The 21,494-nt window shown below is 47.1% G+C and overlaps 1 protein-coding gene across 1 annotated transcript in view; it reads right to left on the bottom strand.

Annotated features, from left to right (window-relative positions):
* Window positions 1-21,494, bottom strand: part of IGF2R (insulin like growth factor 2 receptor) — a 1,674,612-nt gene that overhangs the window by 1,116,905 nt on the left and 536,213 nt on the right. The window contains exon 17 of the mRNA XM_085611652.1: window positions 8,186-8,301. Within this exon, the coding sequence (XP_085467778.1) occupies window positions 8,186-8,301 (116 nt within the window). The remainder of the gene's footprint in view (window positions 1-8,185; window positions 8,302-21,494) is intronic.

Raw genomic sequence — 21,494 nt, 5'->3', positions numbered from 1 at the left:
TGTACGGAGCACACTGTTGTGTTCCCACACTGCACCTGTCCTCCGTGGGGTCCCTACTTACTCACCTTGGGTGGTTCCTTGAAGTCCCAGCGATTCTACGTCCTGTCGACACGGTCTTGGACTCAAGTTGTGGTTCTTATACCACTTTCTAAGTATATGGTTTGGTCCCCCCCTGGGGCCCACTGTGTATCAGTGCTATTTACTGTCATTTCTGTGCTTAGGTATTGTGTGCTTTGTGATTATCTCTTTGTGCGAGATACTGTGTCATACTAGTTATATTAATAAATACATATTTTTATCACTAATGTGTGGTTCTCCTTTCATTTAACCAATACTATAAGGTTGCATTCTGGTAAAACAAGTTGCTTACCATTCCTTCAAGACTAAGCCTGAAGGCTGCTCTCCACAGCTACCACTTGGATAGCTTTCTAAGGTTGTCTGAGACCTGTTTAATCACCATAAGTGTAAGGTGCCCACTTTAATTAGTGGACAGCATATACCAGACCAACTTCTCACACACTCCCAGGATGAGAGTCTGTGTACTGGCTCAAACCAAAATGTCCTAAAGGTCAGAGCAGGCAAAGTGCCCTTCTCGGTGGACCTTGCTGGTCAGACAATAGTGCCTCATGAACATATGGAGTGATACTCATGTGGTGGCCTGACAAACGTCCAGAACAGGCATCCCGCATGTGTAGCAACTCAATGCATAGTACGATCCAGTGAGAGATGTTTCACTTCTACTTGGCCTTCCCTTAATATGCTCCAGTGACTTTGGTAAAGAGCTGATCCTCCACTCTGTGTTCTTTAGAATGATCAACGTAGACGCAGAGAGCTCTTTTCAAATCCAATCAAAGTAGAGTCTTTCTTCCTCAGTGGTGTGTGGTTGTGCAAAGAACGCCAGAAAAGTGACATTTGGTCCAACAAGAAAAGGAGTCACAACCCTTGGAAGGAAGGAGCCTTGAGTCCATAGAACCAGTTTGTCTGGGTAGAATATGCTATAGGGCAGGTTGAAAGAAAAATCCTGTCACTCCCCTTCTGCGCTGAGATTATGAGAACAAGAAATACGGTCTTGAGGGAGGCTCAAATTGTTCGCACATGAGAAATATGAGAATTCAATTTTAGTCCCTTTAGGGCTTAACAAACAGGGAGGAAGGAAGCATGTGTTGTGATTCTTTGAGGAAACACATCACAACTGGTGACAAAAATAATAAGGGCAGGTCAGGCAACTTTAGAAAAGGTTAAAAGAGGAAACATATTCCCTTTAACAGTGCCCAAAGTAAGACCTTGCAGTGCTAGGGCCAATACAAACAACAAAACTTCAGACAGTTTGGTCTGTAGTAGGTCCTGTTGAGAAGCGCATCAAGTCATAAACCTATCCCAAAGGCAAGAGTATACAGATTTGGTGGGGGTACGCCCCTCTGCCAAGAGGACATTAATGGCTTCAGGAGGAACATCAAAGTCACTCAACTGTTGCCGCTCAATTTCCAAAAACAGAGGTGTCGATTGCGCAGTTTGCCGACTCTGGCGGAGAAGGAACTCGTCTGGTGATGGGACACCAAAAATATTCCTTGCCATATAGAGACTCAGTGCTTACTGGTACAGTGTCCACAACCACAACCTGACCTGCTCGTTGCAGTACCATGTGGCAGTTCTGTTGTCCTAGAGCACCTGCACCATCCTCTTTTTAATAGAGGGCAGCAAAACTTTTAACGCCAAGCAGATAACTATTAGCTCCAGAAGGCTGATATGGAGCTGGGCCTCTGCAGAAGACCAGATGTCTCTAATCGCCACCTCTCCAAGCTGGCCCCCCAACTTAGAAGCGATACATCAGTCATTACTGTGAGCTCTAATTTAGGTAAGGAGAAGCATATGCAACTGACCCAATCAAGGTCCTGCAGTCACCCCTGCATATCTTCTGCAGTCTTATCCGAAATCTTGATCAGATAGTATGTATCCCCCTAATGCTGTGCCCACTGAGGCTTCAGATCCTACTGCAAAGCCCGTGCCTATGCCATCTGTAGGAGGCAGGAGGACATTAGTCCCAGCAGCCAGAGACATCCTTACTGAGATCAAGGACAGGGCCTGGAACATCGGCTCATTGCCTGAATGTCTTGGATTCTCACCTCCAGGAAGGAGGGGCGGTGGGTTTTAAGCACGAGACTTCAGCATGTCAAGAATGGCTCTGATGAAGGGGAGCATCCGGGAAGGAGTCCGGTGTGACTTTGGCACACTAATAAGAAATCCCAAGGATGTCAGAAGGTTTACCACAGTCTGGATATGATTGACGAATGCCTGGAGTGAGACTGCCTTCAACTGCCAGCCGTCGAGGAAGGGAAGACTGGGACCCCTGACCACCAAAGATGAGCTACAGCCACCACCATCACTTTTATGTAGACCTGAGGAGAGCAGTTAAGACAAAATGGAGGCACAGCAAACTGAAAATGTTTGTGGCCTACTATGAACCACAGGTAATGCCTGTGGGCCTGCAGAAAGGGTATGTGGAAATAAACATTCTGCAGTTGCAGCATTACCATCCAGTCTCATTGGTCAAGGGCAGGCAGGACCTGGAGCAGAGTAAGCATCTTGAACTTGTCTTTTTTTTTTTTTTTTTTTTTTTTTTTAGAATGGCATGGAGAGAGCGAAGGGCTAATATGGGAGAGAAGTAGTGGGAATAACAACCTCAACCAACTTCTGGTACGAGGACCCTCTCTAGGTCTCCTTTGACCACAGGAGCCTGCATTTCCTTCTGTCAGAGAGATTTATCATCATCCATCAGTTGATCTGAGAATGGTGGCTGGTGCAGCAGGGTTATAGAAACAGTAAGGTGCCTGCAGCCATGGCAGAAAATGCCTGATCCTGCCTCCGGCAGGGTGAGTTTGTGCCTGCAAGTTTATGCTAAAGAAGCTTGTGGGGTGCAGCAGCTGGAGGGGAGGAAGACTGGGCTGCGCCAGTCCCTTTGGCCCACTCCTTTGGACCAGCAGCCATGCGAAAAAACAGCAGAGGCAATGACTGCACCAGATTACGCTGTTCGCGATACTGTAAGCTCCTACCATAGCCAATGTGAGGGGAATTTGTTGATGCGGCTAGGAGCAGAGAGCACGCTGTGGCCCTATCATCTCTGAAGTGCTATGGGACAGAGTCTTTGTCCCCGAAAAGATGGGAACCATCAAATGGCATGTCCACAAGGCTAGCCTGGATGTCTACCGAAAACCTAGTGGACCGCATCTAGGCGTGCTTGAGAAGGGCCACACTAGTGCCGATAGCCTTTACCTACGAATCAGTGGGATCCACAAGGTCAGAGAGAAACATACTAGAAGGCAGCGGACGTTCACGAAGCGTAGGGTTAGCATGCTAAGCAGAATATTCTTTTATGGAGATTTCTATCTTCTTCAATTCACTGTCGGGGGGGGGGGGGTAGAATAGTGGGAAACAAGTTCATATGTACCTTCCTGGCCAAAGCCTGCACCATAAGGCTCTCGGGCGTAAGACAAGCTGGGTCAGCGGAAGAAGGGCAGTGGTGCATAGCAATCTGTGTTTTCCCGGTGGCCATGTGCAGGTCTTAGCGTAGGTCCCCAAAAGTGTGTTGGTTAGAGCCTCACTGAATGGAAGAAGAGGCTCGGAACTTGTTTGGTCAGGAAGAAGTACTTCATTCAAGATATTAGTCTTAACTTACTAAGCAGGAAGCTGAAGGTAGAGAACCTCCGTCGCCACCCTTCACACAACCATGGGAAAAAAGTTGTTGTCTTCAGTGACAAGGCCTGGTGGGATAAAAAGTCTACTGTCTGGGGTCGCATCAAGGCCACTAGCATCCTGGAGATCATTGTACCTCTTTTCCTCTTGGTATGCCTGGGCAATCTCATTGCCAGCCCCATAGCCACCTTTATCAGAGTCTACGTCAAATAACTCGTAGAGAACATGAACCCTTCCTGAAAATAGAAGCACTGTGTCAGAATCAGAAGGGTGTCTACATAGTTGCAGCTCAGATATAGGAGCATGGGGCTCAGTTGTGGTGTGGGTGGCACCATTTTGACTTTGGACCGCACCATGGGTTCGCCGCTGTTGTCCAGTCGATGGCACTAGCATGAGGGTTGGGGATCGGGATTCGGAGTGGATTTTGGTTGAAGGAAGGGAGGAACCAGTACTGAAGTCAGTTAGGAGCCCTGAGAGAATCCACAGAGCAAAGCTGGCACCAAGGGTGAACCTGCTGGCAGAAGCTCCATTGGAAGTCTGTCTGCTCCTTGGGTTCCACAGGTGTACAAGAGGTAGCCGGTAACGTGCTAAAACGTTCCCGCATGACTTTGGGAAGTTCTTAAATTTGCTGTAGCATCGCCATAGGCACCTGAAACTACAGTTGCTGCGGAACAAGGGTCAGGATCTTAATTGAGAGTGATCCTGGAGCACCCTGGGGCCTGAAGTTCTACCACACTTTGTTGCTTCCTGGGTCCGCCATCAAGTGACAACATGATTGCTGAAGGCTCTGATAGGGCTGTGATCATGTGAGTGGCCCGTGAAGGGCTACTGTGCTGAACTGGTGAATGTCCCAATATGGGCTGCATGTGATGAAGTACTGTCCGGTCCATGCAGGGCTGTATCTGCCTAAGTGCTGACCGGTCTGCGTAGAGGGATACACTCTTCTGTCCAGTCAGGCTACAAAGTACTATTGAGAGGGACCCCATGGGACTGTATCTATTGATAGTTCAGTTTGGGCAGTGTCGTCTTAGGATTGCTGATCTTCAGGTGAATGACTGCACAGGTCATGGTAAGGCCTCGCCACCTAGGCTGCTGTGATCGCGAAGTGAAATCAATATTTTCAGGACATGTAGTAATTTGGACAAGTTTCAAGAAATTTTATGCATAATAACAGAATTCAGAAGAACAAATAGATTTCAGAACATACGAGTTCAACATGCAGTAGGTACACATATTTAACTACAAAGCACAAAAAGAAGTGTCTGACTCTCCTAGGTATTTGTGACTTTTAGAACCGTGAAACAAAATGTGTAAGGACATCAGTCCTCACTGTAAAAGTCAGGTAAAGCTCCATAATATGCCCAAAAGAGCAGATAATGTGTTTTAGAAATATACTTCGTAGCTGCTAGGCTCAGGTAAAGTTTTATACGGTTAACTCCAACCGCATCATGACCCTTTATGTGAAAATAAGCTAAAGCATCCATTAACTATCTGGTAAGGCCTAAAGAGAGAGAACTACTGTAATCTGCTAAGGGTGAGATGATTGCGAAAAGAACAGATGATGAACGGAATGCTGAACAAATCAAACATTCACCCCCAGTCACAGATTCGGGTTAAATCCATCACGTTTGTGCACGCCACACCATTCCAGTTCGGACCCAGTCATTTGCAAATCAGTCTTGATCCTGCTCCCAAGGTCGCCCCAAGTGGGAAGGAAAGAAAAAAGCAGCACATGGCCAGCGCCCCAGGAGGTGTGCGCACTAAAGCCAAAATCAATTAAATATGCACTGTACAGCTAGCCTTGATGGTCATGTACACTGTATTGACATGGTCAACAAAGATGTACACTACACCACCACCATCAACAAAAATATACACTATACAGCCAGCATCGATGGAGATGTACAATGGACAGCCACTGTCGATAAAGATTTACAATGGACAGCCAGTGTGACTTGAATGTACACTGTACAGCAGGTGCCAATGCATATGTACACTGAACCGCCAGCAAGGATGGAGATGTACTCTGTACCCCCCCTATGTCGAATGAGCTGTACACTGTACAGCGAGAGTTTACAGAGATGTGCACTGTACCAGCCAGCATCAATACAAAAATAGCATTGTACAGCCAGTGTGTAGAGAGGCTTGGATTCTATATCCAGAATCAATGAAAACACTGTACAGCCAGGTCGTCATCAGGTTACCTGCTACTGTTTGTATTCCAAACCACAAGTCACAAAGTAGAACTGTTGCCAGGTTGAACACGATTTTCAAGTGATTGATCCCTTATCTCACAAATAAGCTGTCTGATATTTAACTGACAAACGTGTTCAAAGGGACTCATCTAAACAACTGAATGGTTCATGTGGATATAGCATTTCATCAGGTAAGTTTCCTTTCATACATCATCCAAAGACAGAATTTGAGAATATGAGAAACAGACTGGTTTCAAATAATACCAAACAATTACCACCTGCTTCTAGCCACTCCTCTGCCATCTGACGTCTCCTGATTTTGTCTTCTGTCTCTCTTCTATCTTCACCCAAGTTTGCGTAGCCATTACAATGACTCACAAGCTTCTCCTATAAATCCTTTCTAGTGTACTTCACCGTCTAAAGTGAGGGTTTTAATGTTTAGTGAGACCAGATAGTTTATGAAAAGTAGCATTGTGATTAAGCTACAGCTCTGTCAAGTAAAGGACCCGAAAGAAAAATGCATTGCATCTGGTCGTATGCATGCACATAGTCTATCCAAACACATTGTTTGAACTAATTTCCTTTACAAATATTACACAAATTTAACTTGTTCCTAGCAAAATTAAAAAAACAGGTGTAATGATACATCATCGACGTTAAACAGTGTCATCCTATGTAAGTTTGAACTTCATGGCCACTGTGGCCCTACACAAGTACAAATAACTCTAGTCTTTCTCCTGGATCTGCATGCATGCAACAGCTTTCCCAATACAAACACAAATGTGTGATTTTTACTCGTTAGCATGCAAACCAAAAATGTATTACTCAACTATGGTGGTCAGTGGCTGTGGTGTAACTTGCCTCAATAGGCTTTTTTAAAACATTGAATGAACAAAGTGAATAAATATGATTTCTTGTAAGATTTCTGCTTTACCATTACAAAAAACAAAATATTTTAAACGCACCACCAAATAATTGATCTAGTAACAAATGAGCAGAGTAGAGGTCTTCAAACTGTGAGGTGCACGCTTCGACCTTTTATCCCCACATGACTAGGCGTGGGCAGAGTTCAAGGAATTCTGCGAAGTGACAAAAAACTCCGCCAAGCTAAACAGAGATCTGCGAACAACAGAGTGCATTACCTCGCGTCGCTCGCGCTGATTTTTGATGCCAAATGTTTGCCCTGCGCTGTAAAATCAGTGCGAACAGCATCACGCTCAGTGCAAGAGGGTGCTACTTCTTTCTGCTGCTAGACTAGTTCTACTCGAGCAGCAGCTTCCTCAACGTGAACGGAAGGTTTCTCAACGAGAGCGGAAGCGACCATCTGCGACTCACCACGTTTAGAAATCTCGCTGTGAAGCGGTCTCGCTTTGGATTTTCCTTGCTCGCCAATCTACGGTTGGAAGCTCCACAGAGCGCGGAGTTAAAAAAAAAAAAAACTTTGCAAACTCCACAAACGAAGCAGAGTTCAACACCCAGGTCTACACATGACCTGCCACATAGAAAGGTTCCCACCCCCCCTACTTTTGTCTTCCAACTGGCATTGATAAGTAAGCCTCATGAGTTTCCAACATTGGTTTCATTTGTCAATTGATTACAATCAGAGTAAATCTTTTAAAAATGCATGCTTCAAAATATTCATATTCCCATGCATTCTTTAACGAAATATTTGCATAGAAAATTCATGTGTTATCGCGCAGTGAGTACTCCAAATGGATGACAATTCAAAAGTAGCAAGTGCGTGCATGTATGCATGCCAGTGTTAATGGTCAGTGCCTTGTTAAACGGAATTATGACTTCAATTTGCAAAATCCAAAATCAGAGAGACATTACACTCCACTCTGAGGAACAGCTCAACAGATAACCACAGATGCAGGTTCCTTTGTCAATGTTGAAGGGAAACACTGATGAAGAACATTGGCTGGCACATAAATGGAGTTGTAGATCTGACTATTCCAGTCACGATGGGCGGGTGGAGAGGATAAGCATGTCATAATGGAAGTAAGGCAAACACTGTAAAATGTAAGCCTGGGTGGGGTTGTCAAAGCAACAACCACATTAGGACTACACTCTCTAGAGATGGGCACAAATATTCACTTGCTCTTTCACCTATGGCCTGTCTTTATAGGCGCATTGAAACACTTGCCACCAAAATAACACTAAACTAAAAATACACATGAACTTGTAGAAGTGGTCTTGCTTTTTAGAAAAATGTTTGATCGTTGCAAGCTTCACATAACACAAGTTACCAGTCCAATTCGCCAATGGGAAAAAAAACGTAGAAATTATTTCTTTGTTACCTTGATAAGTCGTACTGCTCCAGGGATACAGGATCAGTCACTTCACATTCCACGGGTATCTCAGGACAGGCATATTTGGTGTACCACTTAAAATTATATGCTTTGTCATTTTCCTCCTAGGGAGTAAAAAATATATAAAAATAAAAACATGAATGCACCACATAAACGTGACTATTCAATGCAGCATTTGCTTTATGTTGGCAAATGTATTAATTGAACCATAACATTTTAAACATGCACAATGCAATGTTCATATATTAACTCACGTTATGAAGCTGCAAGCCGACGAATAGTGCGTTTTGGAGACGGATACTGTGGGTTGGACAGACCCATTTGGTGGGTGCACTACTTACTTGGAAGGAAGAGTAGGGCTGAGCTAAACACCGGACGCAGGTCGGAGCGGGAGCCAAACAGCAGAGGAGCAGGAAGCAGATGAAAGTCCGCCAGCAACCCACAGCCGGCAGCCCCAGCTCATCAGGGCCCATACGGGTCCTCAGGCCAGCTGTCGAACAACAGAGCTGGACAGCAGAACGGGCGGAGGGGGTAGATGGCTGTAGGATGCCCGAGTGGCGAGGCAGTAAGTGCATAGGTGCTTGGCGACAACCAATGGCAAGTGGGGGCAGCCAATGTTAGGTTGGTGCGACTTGCTCACAGGGTGAAGACTTGTTAGTCCTACTGCTTGCAGCCCCCGCTGCAGCATTATTTTCATTGTACCCCTGCTTGTACCATGTGGCTCCTACCCTCACAGTGTCCCTGAATTGGCACACTGTTTAAGGAGAGAAGCTGTGAGACCCTTCATTTGTGTCTCATAACCAGCAGCTCTTGTGCTTCCAAATCTTAAGCTTCAAAAGCTTGATACTAAACCACACCTTATGGCAACTCCACAACCAAGGTTATTCTCCTGTCGGTTTAGAAATACGTTTGTTTAGACCATAGGTCTTTAAACAACATAAAAACATATTACAATAAATATTTTAAAACATACAACACAAATTTTCAATGACACCTTGAAGGGGCAATTCCTGCCTCACTCCAACAGCTTACAAGTTTTCCATGTATAAAAGCACCCATAATATTCTCAAAAATAAAAATATCTCTAAAAATATATCTTAAAACTAATACTACCCCCTAAAAAATGTATTTGGAGAAATGACAGTCTTTACTTACAGGCTAATTCTTATCCAGCCATTTCTGTTTCCAGCAAGGACCTTTGTATCCCCTTCATATATTTTTCAATAGCATTTGCTATGTCAAGGTTTGGCATGTCATTAAGGAGTTTAATCGCTACTAGACGCTCAGTTACACCGTATTTTAGAAAGATGGGTCGTAAAAACAATTTCAGCTGGGGTAAGAAATTTTGACAATCCATTACAATATGTAAATTGTCACACTTTGTACCCAATCCACAAAAGCATTTGCCATCAGATCGTACCATTACAGATTTTCTACTTACATGTGATAGACAATGATTGATGCCTATTCTCCATCTAATCACTTTGGCTCTAAGGCCTAGGTTGGGTAGTGTATCCAGGTAGGGGGTACCAAATTTCATTCTCCCAGTTATTCATCATAAAATGAACAGATTCTTTCTTTCTCAGGTACCTCAGATCTTCTAGCCTGGATACTTCCTTCCCTACTGTTCTAAGCTCACCATTCGTCGCTTCTACCAAGAGGGACTGCTGGTCAAATTTCACTTTTAGATTTTACAAACAGAGGAATTTCATTCGGACCTCTTTTGCCCATTTTAGTACACTATGCAAGGCTTCATCCTTGCACCATTGAGATAATTTCTTGACTTCCTCAGATCTCAATCTTTTCCAAAATCTCAGAAGGACCACTTGCACCTGTACGTTCCATGATGTCGGAACTAGTTCCAATCTGATTGCCTGGATCATAGACGAGCCCGGTAATGACATCAATGGTTTTAGACATTTCCCTTCTTCAGTGTCCAAACTAGTCTTCCCACTTAGGCACAAGACTTGAGTTCCGTACTGCACATGTGGGGCTATCATTGCCTTATAAGCTTTCAGTAGTGGTCTGTGGGACATATCCCCATAAATACGGTTACATTTTCTTAACCCACCCTGATGTATGGGCTTTGGCATTCTGGGCCACCAAGTGCGTGTTCCATTTTATAGACTTTACAAACCAGATGCCGAGATATCTATACTTGTTCACCTTTTCCAATTTGGTTGGGCCCCGATACCAGTTAAAACTCCGGGCTTTTTTCCCTAAAGCATAGGATTTTAGTTTTGTCCATATTTACAGTCAGACATTTAACCACGCAGTATTCATTAAAAGCAGTTAACTTCCTTTGCAATCCCATCTCAGTCTGGTCAAAGATTACCAAGTCGTCGGGATAGGATAAATGTTTTTAAAGCGCTCGAATGACGTGGCGTCTTGGCGCTAGTGTATGTGGGAGGGAGAAACCTCTGCATTCTGAGAGAACTAGGCACAGGCAAACAGCCATGTTTTTAATGTCTTCCTAAAGAGCTGCCTGTTGGACTGACATCTCATGGCTACTAGCATTCTATTCCAAGGTTTTGCTGCAGAATTCAACAACATCCTACCACCCCACCTTGCCAGCCTAATCTTTGTGGTAAGTATTAGGCCTGAATTTGCTGATCTTAGAACGCGCGAGGGGGTATAGGGTAAGAACATTTTTTGAATATCCTCAGCACCCCCACCAGAATATATCACGTTACTCCACTAACCATCACTCCGTATACCGTCATGAAATTTTTATAACGCAAATTCTATCACCCCGCATTTTATAGTAACGCAAACTTTTACCACGACTATACTTTTACCACGCATGCCATTACAACGCAAAGGCATGCGTGGTAAAGGTATACTCCTAGTAAAAGTTTTACAGGTATGTGAGGGTACACTAACACTAACCTACACTACACAAACACTACCCTACACTCCACTAACACTACCCTAAACCCTAAACCACAACCCTACACTACACACAACCCTAAACTACACCTACACCACAACCCTAAACCCTAAAACACTACCCTACACTACACAAACACTACCCTACACTAACACTACCCTAAAACACTACCCTCCACTACACAAACACAACCCTACACAACACATACACTACCCTAACCCCTAAAAAAACTTAACGTCGTCTTTCTGTGAGGGGCAGTGCACGTCGATGTGAGGAAACGGAAAAGCCCGTTTCCTCACAACGTGGATGGATCGCCGCCCAAAATCTTTTTTTTTTTACTCCGCATGTGCATTTACCATACATACCTTTACAACGATTTGCGTTGTAAAGGCATGCCTTTCAAATGCACATGCAGAGTAAAAAAATGCGGAGTGATGGTATGCGGGGTAAGTGCACTTGCGGAGAAAATGTATGCGGGGTCAAAGACAGCGTTGTAAAAATATCGTTGTAAACGATATTTACCCCCCCCACCATATAGTGCCTTGTGCACCAGGCACAAGGCCTTAAATTCCACTGGCTGCTGGATCGGGGGCCAGTGCAGTGATTTTATCCCTGCCGAAGTTGATTGTCCTTTTGGTATGTTTAAAAGCAGGCGTGCTGCCACATTCTGTAATGATTGCAGTTCTCATCTGCGTCTTGTCAATTCCCAGAAAAATAACGTTGCAATAGCCCAGTTTGGACAAAAAAACAGGGCGACCACCACCGTCTTTTGTATTTGTTGACTTGGGCGGAAAAATTCAACTGGTCATCGAAGACGATTCCGAGATTCCTGACCTAAGCAGCAGGGCTCGGACATTCCCCAGGTTCTGCCGGCCACCAGTAGTAATTGCAAAGTGGTCTGCACTGGCCGAACTCTATCACCTCAGTTTTGTCAGTGTTGATTTTCAGGAAGCTATGGTTCATCCAGGTCATAATCTCAGTGAGACATGCATGGAAACTGGCAGCTCTGACCTCCGGTTGATTGGATAAAGAGATCACAAGCTGGGAGGCATACAATAAGCAGGAAAGTGGTTTCCCGTTCATTTTAGGGCTGGCACTCAAATTCACCTTCAGAGCAGATGGGAGATCAGCCAGGTATATAGCAAAAAGTAAGGGGGCTAATACACAGCCGTGCCTTAGACCATTCTCGATCATTATGTTCGGAGTCAGGGCCCCGGCTGTATCCTTGATGACTTGCACCCATTTATGTCTATGTAACTCCTGGATGACTACCAGGAGTCCCTCTGGGATATTATATTTCCTTAAGGTCTCCCAGAGGTATCACCTATCCACTAGGTCGAATGCCGCACAGAAGTCAACGAAGCAGCAACACAACTTCCCTTGCGGTTCCATAGACTTCCGCGCCACTGCCAAAAACAAAACAGTGGTCAACCGTGGAGTGCCCATCCTTAAAGCCTCTTTGTTCCACTGCCATTATCAACCGCTATTCCATCCAATCCTGTCAATTAAAACATCTCTGCTGGCCGTAACAAGCATACTTACATGGCAATCACACAAACTTGAACTTCAGACAGACCTAATGTTGTCAGTAGCTAACTCCATATCAAATGTAGACTCAGAAGTCGCTAATCTTGAAACAAAAATCAATGCAACCAAACAAAACTATGATAGCATGATCTTTGCTTGCGCCTCTACTGTAGAAAAAATCTGTACCCTCCTGGAGCTACTTTAATTACCTGTGGATAACCTTAAGATGACAAACCATAATAAACCCAAATAGGGGCCCACAACAGCAACCACAGAACTACCCACTGTTACCCAACTCAAGAAAGCAGGAGGGCTGATTCCTAGCCCGGGCACTACAATCTCACTGTTGGTCCCTAATCCCTCAACAGCACAAGAAAACTAAACGAAGGGCAGAACTTAGGGAATGAAATGGGTGCACAAGATCAACAGTCTAGTACGTTCTGACACTGCCAATACAGCCAATAACGCACACAATTAAACCAATTTAACCACTCATTAGGACCCGAGAAAAAAAGGCTAAAGAAAAATAAGAAAGATGCACCTAAAATGTTACAAAAGCTTCATATACCATACCAGACTGATATACCCAATCATAGCGACCAAGTCCAATTAAACACTTTTCAAATTTTCAGTAATGTGCAAAAACAGGTTGAACAAACATGTAACCACTCCAAGGGACGGAACCACAAACCCAGAAGTCAACAGTAATTTAGGACCTAGGTGAGCACAGCACCCTGCGGCTTTCAAATGACAACACAGACCCCTCAAACACTGCAAAACTGCGAGGAACACAAAGCACACTTAAACCCCAAATGAAAACACACATGTTTGACAACACACCCACCCCTGGACAGGCAACCTTGGGAAATACCAACTCATAAGCACAACCAAGCTTTCAAAAGAAGGAGAACTATCAGTTACCATGAGATTTAAAAACATTGCTAATGGTGTTGACATCAACAAGTGGGCCCATTCAAGCAGGCCGTTTCGAACGCCCGGGCCCTCGCCGGATGGCTTTCACACTGGGCGTTGCTAGATGTGTGGCATTGCCTGCAGCCTGACACTTGTATATATTCTTACTACTCTGCAGTGCACGATCTTCACGTGCGATTGGACAGGGTGATGGGCTCCCAGGCACTGTCCCGCTGATTGAAGATGCTGAGTATCTGGGGCGTACCCATTCAGACCACAATCCCCTGAAGCTGCGACTGAACTGGGACCCTGGTCGCCCCCCTGTACACACATGGCATCTTCAACCAGCCGCGTTAGAACATCCGGAATTTCGTGCATCTCTGGGAACGGCTATCCTGGAGTATTTTGAACTGAATGACGGGACGGCGAGCAGTGCGCTGGTGGAGTGGGATGCCCATAAAACTGCTATAAGGGGCCACTGCCTCGGTGCAACGTGGAACATACGCAAACACTTGGTGTGGTCATTCACTCGCCTCGAAACACAATTACTTAAATATGAGCGAGACGGCGGGAGTCGCCACTCCGCGCATCCGGCACGTCTTCGGGCGCAGCATGCTGACCTCCTGGAGTGTCTGCGTTGCCACAATTACACGCACTCATGCCCAAGCCGACAGGGCAGGTCGCTTGCTAGCTTGGCTACTCAAACAGGAAAACGCCCCGATTGGGGCCATACATACGCCTGAGGGCTCCCTGGTATAAACGCAGCGCGAAATACACCGGGTGATATCCGACCACTATGCGTGGCTGTACCGCTCCGCAGGGCACTGCTCCGGGCTCGAGCTGGACATTTTCTTGGAAGCTGTCCGCCTACCCACGGTCCCCGGAGAACATCTGGAGTCGCTTGACGGCCCCCTTACCTTGGAGGAGATTGGTGAGGCGATCGGCTCCATGACCACCGGGAAGGCGCCGGGTCCGGATGGCCTCCCGGCTGAATACTATAAGGCCTACAGGGAGTCCCTAGTGCTGAAACTGCACACTCTTTATTCCACAGCTCTCAAGGCGCGCGTTCTGCCCCCTTCAATGCACTAGGCCTACCTGGTGTCCCTGCTTAAACCAAACAGGGACCCCGTGAGTCTGGGATCATACCGACCCCTGGCTCTACTTAACGTGCACCATAAAATATTTGCAAAGGTGTTGGCGGAGCGCCTGGCGCCGGTGGTGCCTCAATTGGTCCACAGCGACTAGAACGGATTTGTGCCTAAGCGCAGTACCTCACTGAATCTGCGGCGGTTCTTTAGGGTGGCCTCGGATAGTTTGCAGAGGTGGCCTAGGGCGAGTTGTCTCGTACTGGATCTTGAAAAAGCCTTCGACTGTTTGGAGTGGGGCTACTTCAGAGCAGTGCTGATGCGATACCGACTGGGCCTGGGGTTTCTCCAGATGGTCGCACTCCTGTACAAGAATCCTACAGTGAGGGTAAAAACTGGGTCCTACATCTCTGCTGCAATACCAATCTGCAGGGGCACCAGGCAGGGGTGCCCGCTTTTGCCCCTCCTGTTTGCGTTGGCAATAGAGCCCCTAGCCGCAACACTGCGTACGACACTAGGAGATGGAATCCCCCTAGGTGACGCGATGCATCAGGTGACACTGTACGCAGATGATCTTCTGGTGTTCGTCAGAGATGTTAGTAACATTCCGGTCACTCTGGAGCGCATACTGCTAGACTTCGCCGCTCTCTCGGGACTCAAGGTGAACGCCACTAAGTCCTGTCTTTATGCGTTTGGTGGGGATATCCTGGATTAAATCAAAAAGAAGCCACAGAGGAAAAACGTGCCAGAACGCCCTCCAAACAATAATAGTTTAAACACAAAAAGTACTGGCACAGTGTAGCAAACATTTATTTTTGTTCTGGAGTAAGTGGAGGAAGTGTATTTTATCACTAACCACCCATGCTCAATATATTATATAGAGTCACCCCATCCAGAATGCTACAAATTAAAAATTGTAAAAGTCAATATAGTCAAAGTAGAGAAACAGAATGAGAGAGAATGTGAAGTCAGTCCAAAGATAAAGAAACTCTACACAGACCCTCAAATAATAAAGAAGTGAAAAATGTGTAGAGAGAGAGAGAGTACCTCAGGTGCGCACCACCAGAGGAGCTACTGGTTGGTTCTCACCAGCTTGCCCACGTCAGTTTCATCATTGGCGACTCTCTCTCAAGGAAAAAAAGGGTGTGTAGTGTCCAGTGAGACAACACAAAACACAGGACAGTGTAATGTGAAAACAAAAAAGAAACAAACTGTGCAAACAAGGACAGGAAAAGGTGGGGAGGGGTAATAGACTCAAGTAATTATTTATTCTGGTTAGGAGTCTATCCCTCTCTTTAAAAACACAGCATGTTGCATACCTTGATAATGACGGCCAACATGTTTCATTGCCAGTTGATTTGAGGCAAATTCATCAGGGCAAGAAGGAGTCAAAGATCACCTTCCCTGGACACACACCTTTAAAAACGGAAGAGTTTCTTTATCTTTGGACTGACTTCACATTCTCTCTCATTCTGTTTCTCTACTTTGACTATATTGACTTTTACAATTTTTAATTTGCAGCATTCTGGATGGGGTGACTCTATATAATATATTGAGCATGGTTGGTTAGTGATCAAATACACTTCCTCCACTTACTCCAGAACAAAAATAAATGTTTGCTACACTGTGCCAGTACTTTTTGTGTTTAAAGGGGATATCCTGGACCCAGGCTATATCCTAGATGGCGTGCATGTGCAGTGGAAAGCGGACACTTTCCGATACTTAGGAGTCCAGATATACCGCCAGCCGGTGGACCTCATCGAGGGCAATTTGGGCAGGGCTGTGATGGCGATTAAGACCCAGATGTGTTTTTGGAGCACGCTCCCACTCACAGTCACCGGCAGGGTAGCCTTGTCCAAGATGGTGATACTCCCCCGTCTTCTGTACTTTTTTGCCAATCTGCCAGCATATATCCCGGCGGTCTTCTTCACCACACTCACTCATTTCATCTGGGGTAACGTGCGGCATAGGATTACTCTGCCCAAGTTCTATTTACCTACCGATCAGGGAGGCCTGGCTGCGCCGTGCTTTGAACATTATTATTTGGCTGCGCAGCTACAATGGATAGCCCGCTGGTAGCAGGTAGGGGCCTCGATGACACTGCAACAACAGCACCTCCCCTGTCTCTAGCTGACATCACCAAGCTCTTTCACCCTGCCACGAATGCCTCAACGCCAACACCACTCATGGTAGTGGCCTACAAATGCTGCCGTCGCAGCCTCTACCTTACTTGAACCCTGGTTCCTTATCCTCCGGCTATACCACTGGAGGGCTCCCCTAGCGGGCTGGGGGTGCTCACCGCTCCTGAGCGAACGGAGTGGCATGCAGCAGACATACAGACCCTGGGTGACCTCTATCGGGACGGCACTCTCATGAAGTATGAATCCCTGGTCGATGAGGCAGGCCTGCCACCTGGGCAATTCCTCAGACACCGTTCCCTGGTTGCGACATTGACTGCTAGATGGGGGGACATGGAGGTGGAACCAGGCCAACACCTCACCATACAGGATCTACATGTGATGGAGCGGGGTAGGCACTTGATACGGTAGTTTGCGGCCTCCCTCCACAAGCATGCGGCGATCAGCCTAGACCCGCCACGCCACAAGATAGACCTGGAGAGGCCACTGGACGATAGGGAATGGGGCAAGATGCTACAGAGCCCAACACGCATACCCCGCAACATGCGATTCCGCCAGATACAGCTGTTTATACTTCACAGGGCGTACCTAACACACGAAATGATTAAAAGATACTTCCATCGCATAGACACAGAGTTAGGAGCTGGGCTGATACACATGCTATGGAGTTGCCACAAGCTGCGCCCATATTGGGAGTCAGTCCACGAGGCGCTGCATATATGCACAGGTCGTACCATACCATTTGAGTGGCCCGTCTACCTACCTCACCTATTCCTCAGAACGCCAGCTATGAACGTCACCGCCCGCTTCCTCGACTTGGGGTTGGTGGTGGCTAAAAGGCTACTCACTAAACGCTGGACGGCACCGGATCCACCACACACACAGGAATGGTGGTTTTCACTCCAGGCATGGGCCAAGGCGGAAGGCAAAGCTTTCCTGAGAGAGGAAACACTGGGACTTCGGAAGACGCCTATCACGACACAGTGGGAAGGTCTCCTGCAGGCCTTGACACGGATTGAGGGGGACACGGCGGAGAGACACTGCTCAGGGGGGAGGGGTGTTCCCGGAGATTGCTGAGTAGGTGTATGAGGTTCATTTGCCTGCCAAGTAGTCAGCTGCGTAATGCCCGATGCCCAGGGTGGGCAATACCGGGTTTCCTATGTGGGACTGCTCACTTGAGGGATGCTGGAGGGTGCGGAAGGGCTGGAGAGATAATGTGAAATATACGTTTGCATGTCGGACTCTGCTGCTGTTCTTGGTTACTGGGGGTTCTTGACGTTCTGCCCCCTGTTTATGTTCTCTTTTATTATATGTACCCGCAAGTAACCTGATGAATTTGCGTGGACTCTGTGCACAATACCACTGGACCTATCATACCAAAACATGATATTGTGTATCGTATTGGGGTTCGTATTATCACCCCTTGGTCACTGACACCATTGAATGTCGGGAGAGAGGTCCCCATGTTTCACGGTACTGCTCCTCTGTTCTTGCCTACTACTTTATGATATGGTCAAAGTTAATGGAGGCCTGATGCCTGTCTGTAAGCTGTAAAATTTGCTAAACAATAAACAGATTTTTCAACAAAAAAAAAAAACAAGTGGGCCCATTCAATCACCCACTCAAAGGAACAATCCGGAACACTTGTCTAGCCAGGCATCAAGAGATATTAGCAGAAGGACTCCAGTTACGGTGAGATCACCAGACATTAACAATCATAATTTGCCTTGAACAACCAGCAAGAGGGACCATGATGGTACTATGACTCAACTCATCCTGCAACCGCTAAAACCTTCAAGGGAAGAAAAAGATGTATTAAACAGAGCAAAACCAAAGGGGATGATGGACAGAGTATTGAACATTGCAAGCATTCAACCCCAGTCAACTGATCTGGGTTTAATCCATCATCATTCTATAGCTCACTCCGCCACCCCAGTTCAGACATGGCCATATGCAAATCAGTCCGACCCTGCGCCTCATGGGAACAGTCCAGCCCGAACTGCCAAGCCATGTCTTCCCTGGACCGGAAACAAGCATTCTGGGACCGGTTTCTGGCTAATAAGCAGTCATCAGCCAGGCTAGCTTGAATCCAGTGGTATCATCCCCTTTGGTTTTGCTTTGTTCACCCTAAGTTGGAAGGGTATGCCCAGACGTGGGTCCCTTGCTCACTTTGCCACTGGATTCAAGCTGGCCTGGCTGATTACAGCTGATTAGCCAGAAGCACAAGTTACTACTTGTGTAACGATATATCTGTAAGAGACATTAGTTAGTGATAGATACCTTACCTTAGAATATTCCCCAAGCGTCAGTCTGGATCCGGAAAGTTTTCTGCTTAGCAGTACCCCTGTGCGCCAGTAGGTGGTGTCGTGCGGCTCTGCGCCAGTCACTGGTGTCGTGCGCGCCGGGATGACGTCTCGGAGGCTACTTAGGTGCCACCCATGCGCGCCGACGTCAGTTCTGTAGACAACTTTCCGCGCCGAAACGCAGAGTCATGTGAGAAACTGACCTTTGGTGCATAAAACTAGGATCCTAAAAGGGGAGGAGCTTAACCTAGTAATCTGTTTACAGAACGGGGAGGATGGGTGGGGCGGTAAGGAATCTATCACTAACTAATGTCTCTTACAGATGTATCGTTACACAAGTAGTAACTTGTGCATCTGAAAGAGACATGCTAGTGATAGATTCCTTACCTTAGAATAGATACCCCAGCAATACCAACCCCGGTGGTGGGTCTGCGAACAAGATTACACCAGAAAGTCACGGAGCACAGAACGGCTAAAGAAGCAGTCTCTCCGGACCTGACGGTCAAGGCAGTAGTGCTTGGTAAACGTGTGCAGCGAGGCCCACGTAGCTGCCTGACAAATATCCTGCAAGGGGACACCGCGCCCCAAGGCAGTAGTGGCTGCAGTTGCCCTGGTCGAATGGGCACGCAGTCCCACAGGAGGCTCCTTCTTGGCCAAGGAGTAACAGGCTTTGATGCACAGAACGACCCACCGGGAGATGGTCCGCTTGTGCACCGCCCGACCTCTTTTGGCGCCCATGTAGCCAACAAAGAGCTGATCATCCACCCAGAAATGCTGGATACGCTGCAGATAGAATGCAAGCGCACGTTTTGGGTCCAGACAGTGGAGCCGCTCCTCTTCCCTTGAAGGATGCAGAGGCGGAAAAAAGGTGGGCAAAGTGATGATCTGCCCGATGTGGAAGGGCATGACAACCTTTGGCAAGAAAGAAGGACGTGTCCTCAGAACCACCTTGTCCGAATGAACAGAAAGGAAAGGAGGTTTGGAAGAAAGAGCCTGGAGCTCACTCACAATCCTGGAAGAGGTGATAGCTACCAGGAAAGCCGTCTTGAGAGTAACAAGACGTAAAGGACAGTTATGAAGGGGCTCAAAGGGAGCGCACATCAGAAAAGTCAAGACAAGATTCAAGTCCCAATGAGGCATTATGAAGGGCACAGGTGGGAACGTATGCGTAATGCCCTTAAGAAAACGGTTAACAACCAGGGACTTAAAAAGAGAAGGCTGATCTGGAAGCCGTAGAAAGGCAGAGATGGCCGAAAGATAACCTTTAAGAGCGCCCAGAGTAGAGCCCTGCTGGGCCAAAGAGAGAAGGAACAGAAGAACTTCAGAAAGAGGGGCAGAAAGGGGATCCACAGTCTTAGCTGTGCACCATGCCACAAATCTGTTCCACTTACAGGCGTACACCGTTTTAGTGGAGGGATGCCTGGCTGCCAAGATGACATCACAGACTTCAGGAGGAAGATCGAAAGGTGTCAACTGTCGCCGCTCAAACTCCAAGCATGGAGGTGGAGGCTGGACAGGTTCGGGTGCAGGACCGTCCCTGCTGCTGCGACAGAAGATCCTCCCGAAGAGGCAAACGGATCGGGGGATCAATGCTCATACTGAGTACCTCAGGATACCATACTCTTCGACCCCAGTCCGGAGCCACAAGAATAATTTGGGCTCGGTCGCGCCTGATCTTCAGCACTCTGGGCAGAAGTGGTATAGGCGGAAAGGCGTACAACAGACCGCAGCTCCACTCAAGACTAAAAGCATCTCCGAACGAGGGTCGCCTTGGAAATTCCAACGCGCAGAACTGATGACATTGCGTGTTCTCTTCGGTGGCGAATAGATATAACCAAGGCTGTCCCCATCACAGAAAGAGACCTTGATCCACCATACACCGGCGGCTGAGTTTGTTCGCCCTGGCGTTCAGAGAACGTGCCAGATGTTCAACCACCAAGGTAATGCCTTGATCTCCCAGCCACGTCCAGAGGCGCAGAGCCTCCTGACATAGGGTCCATGACCTCACCCCGCCCTGTTTGTTGCAATACCACATGGCGGTGGTGTTGTCCTTGAACACCTGCACTACACTTCCCCGGACAGAGGGAAGGAATGCCTCCAGTGCAAGCTGGATCGCCCGCAGCTCCAGAAGGTTTATATGGAGCCGGGACTCCGCCGGAGACCAGAGGCCTCTCCCATGTGGCCTCCCCAACCCAGGAGGGATGCATCTGTCACTACTGTGTGCTCCTGTTGGGGAAGGGAGAGGGATCTGCCATTGACCCAATCGCGATTCGTGAGCCACCACTCCAATTGCAGTGCAGTGCTCTCCGAGATCTGGACATGATTGGACAGGTTGCCCTGATGCCATCTGGCATGCGGTACCAACAGGATGCAGGAGGCCATCGGGCCCAGAAGCCGGAGGCTCATCTTGACTAAAACCCGGGATAGAGGCTGAAAGAGCGG

The sequence above is a fragment of the Triturus cristatus genome, chromosome 6, assembly GCF_964204655.1.
Source record: "Triturus cristatus chromosome 6, aTriCri1.1, whole genome shotgun sequence".
Taxonomy (NCBI): Eukaryota; Metazoa; Chordata; class Amphibia; order Caudata; family Salamandridae; genus Triturus; species Triturus cristatus.
This window is presented reverse-complemented; position numbering and strand designations above follow the sequence as displayed.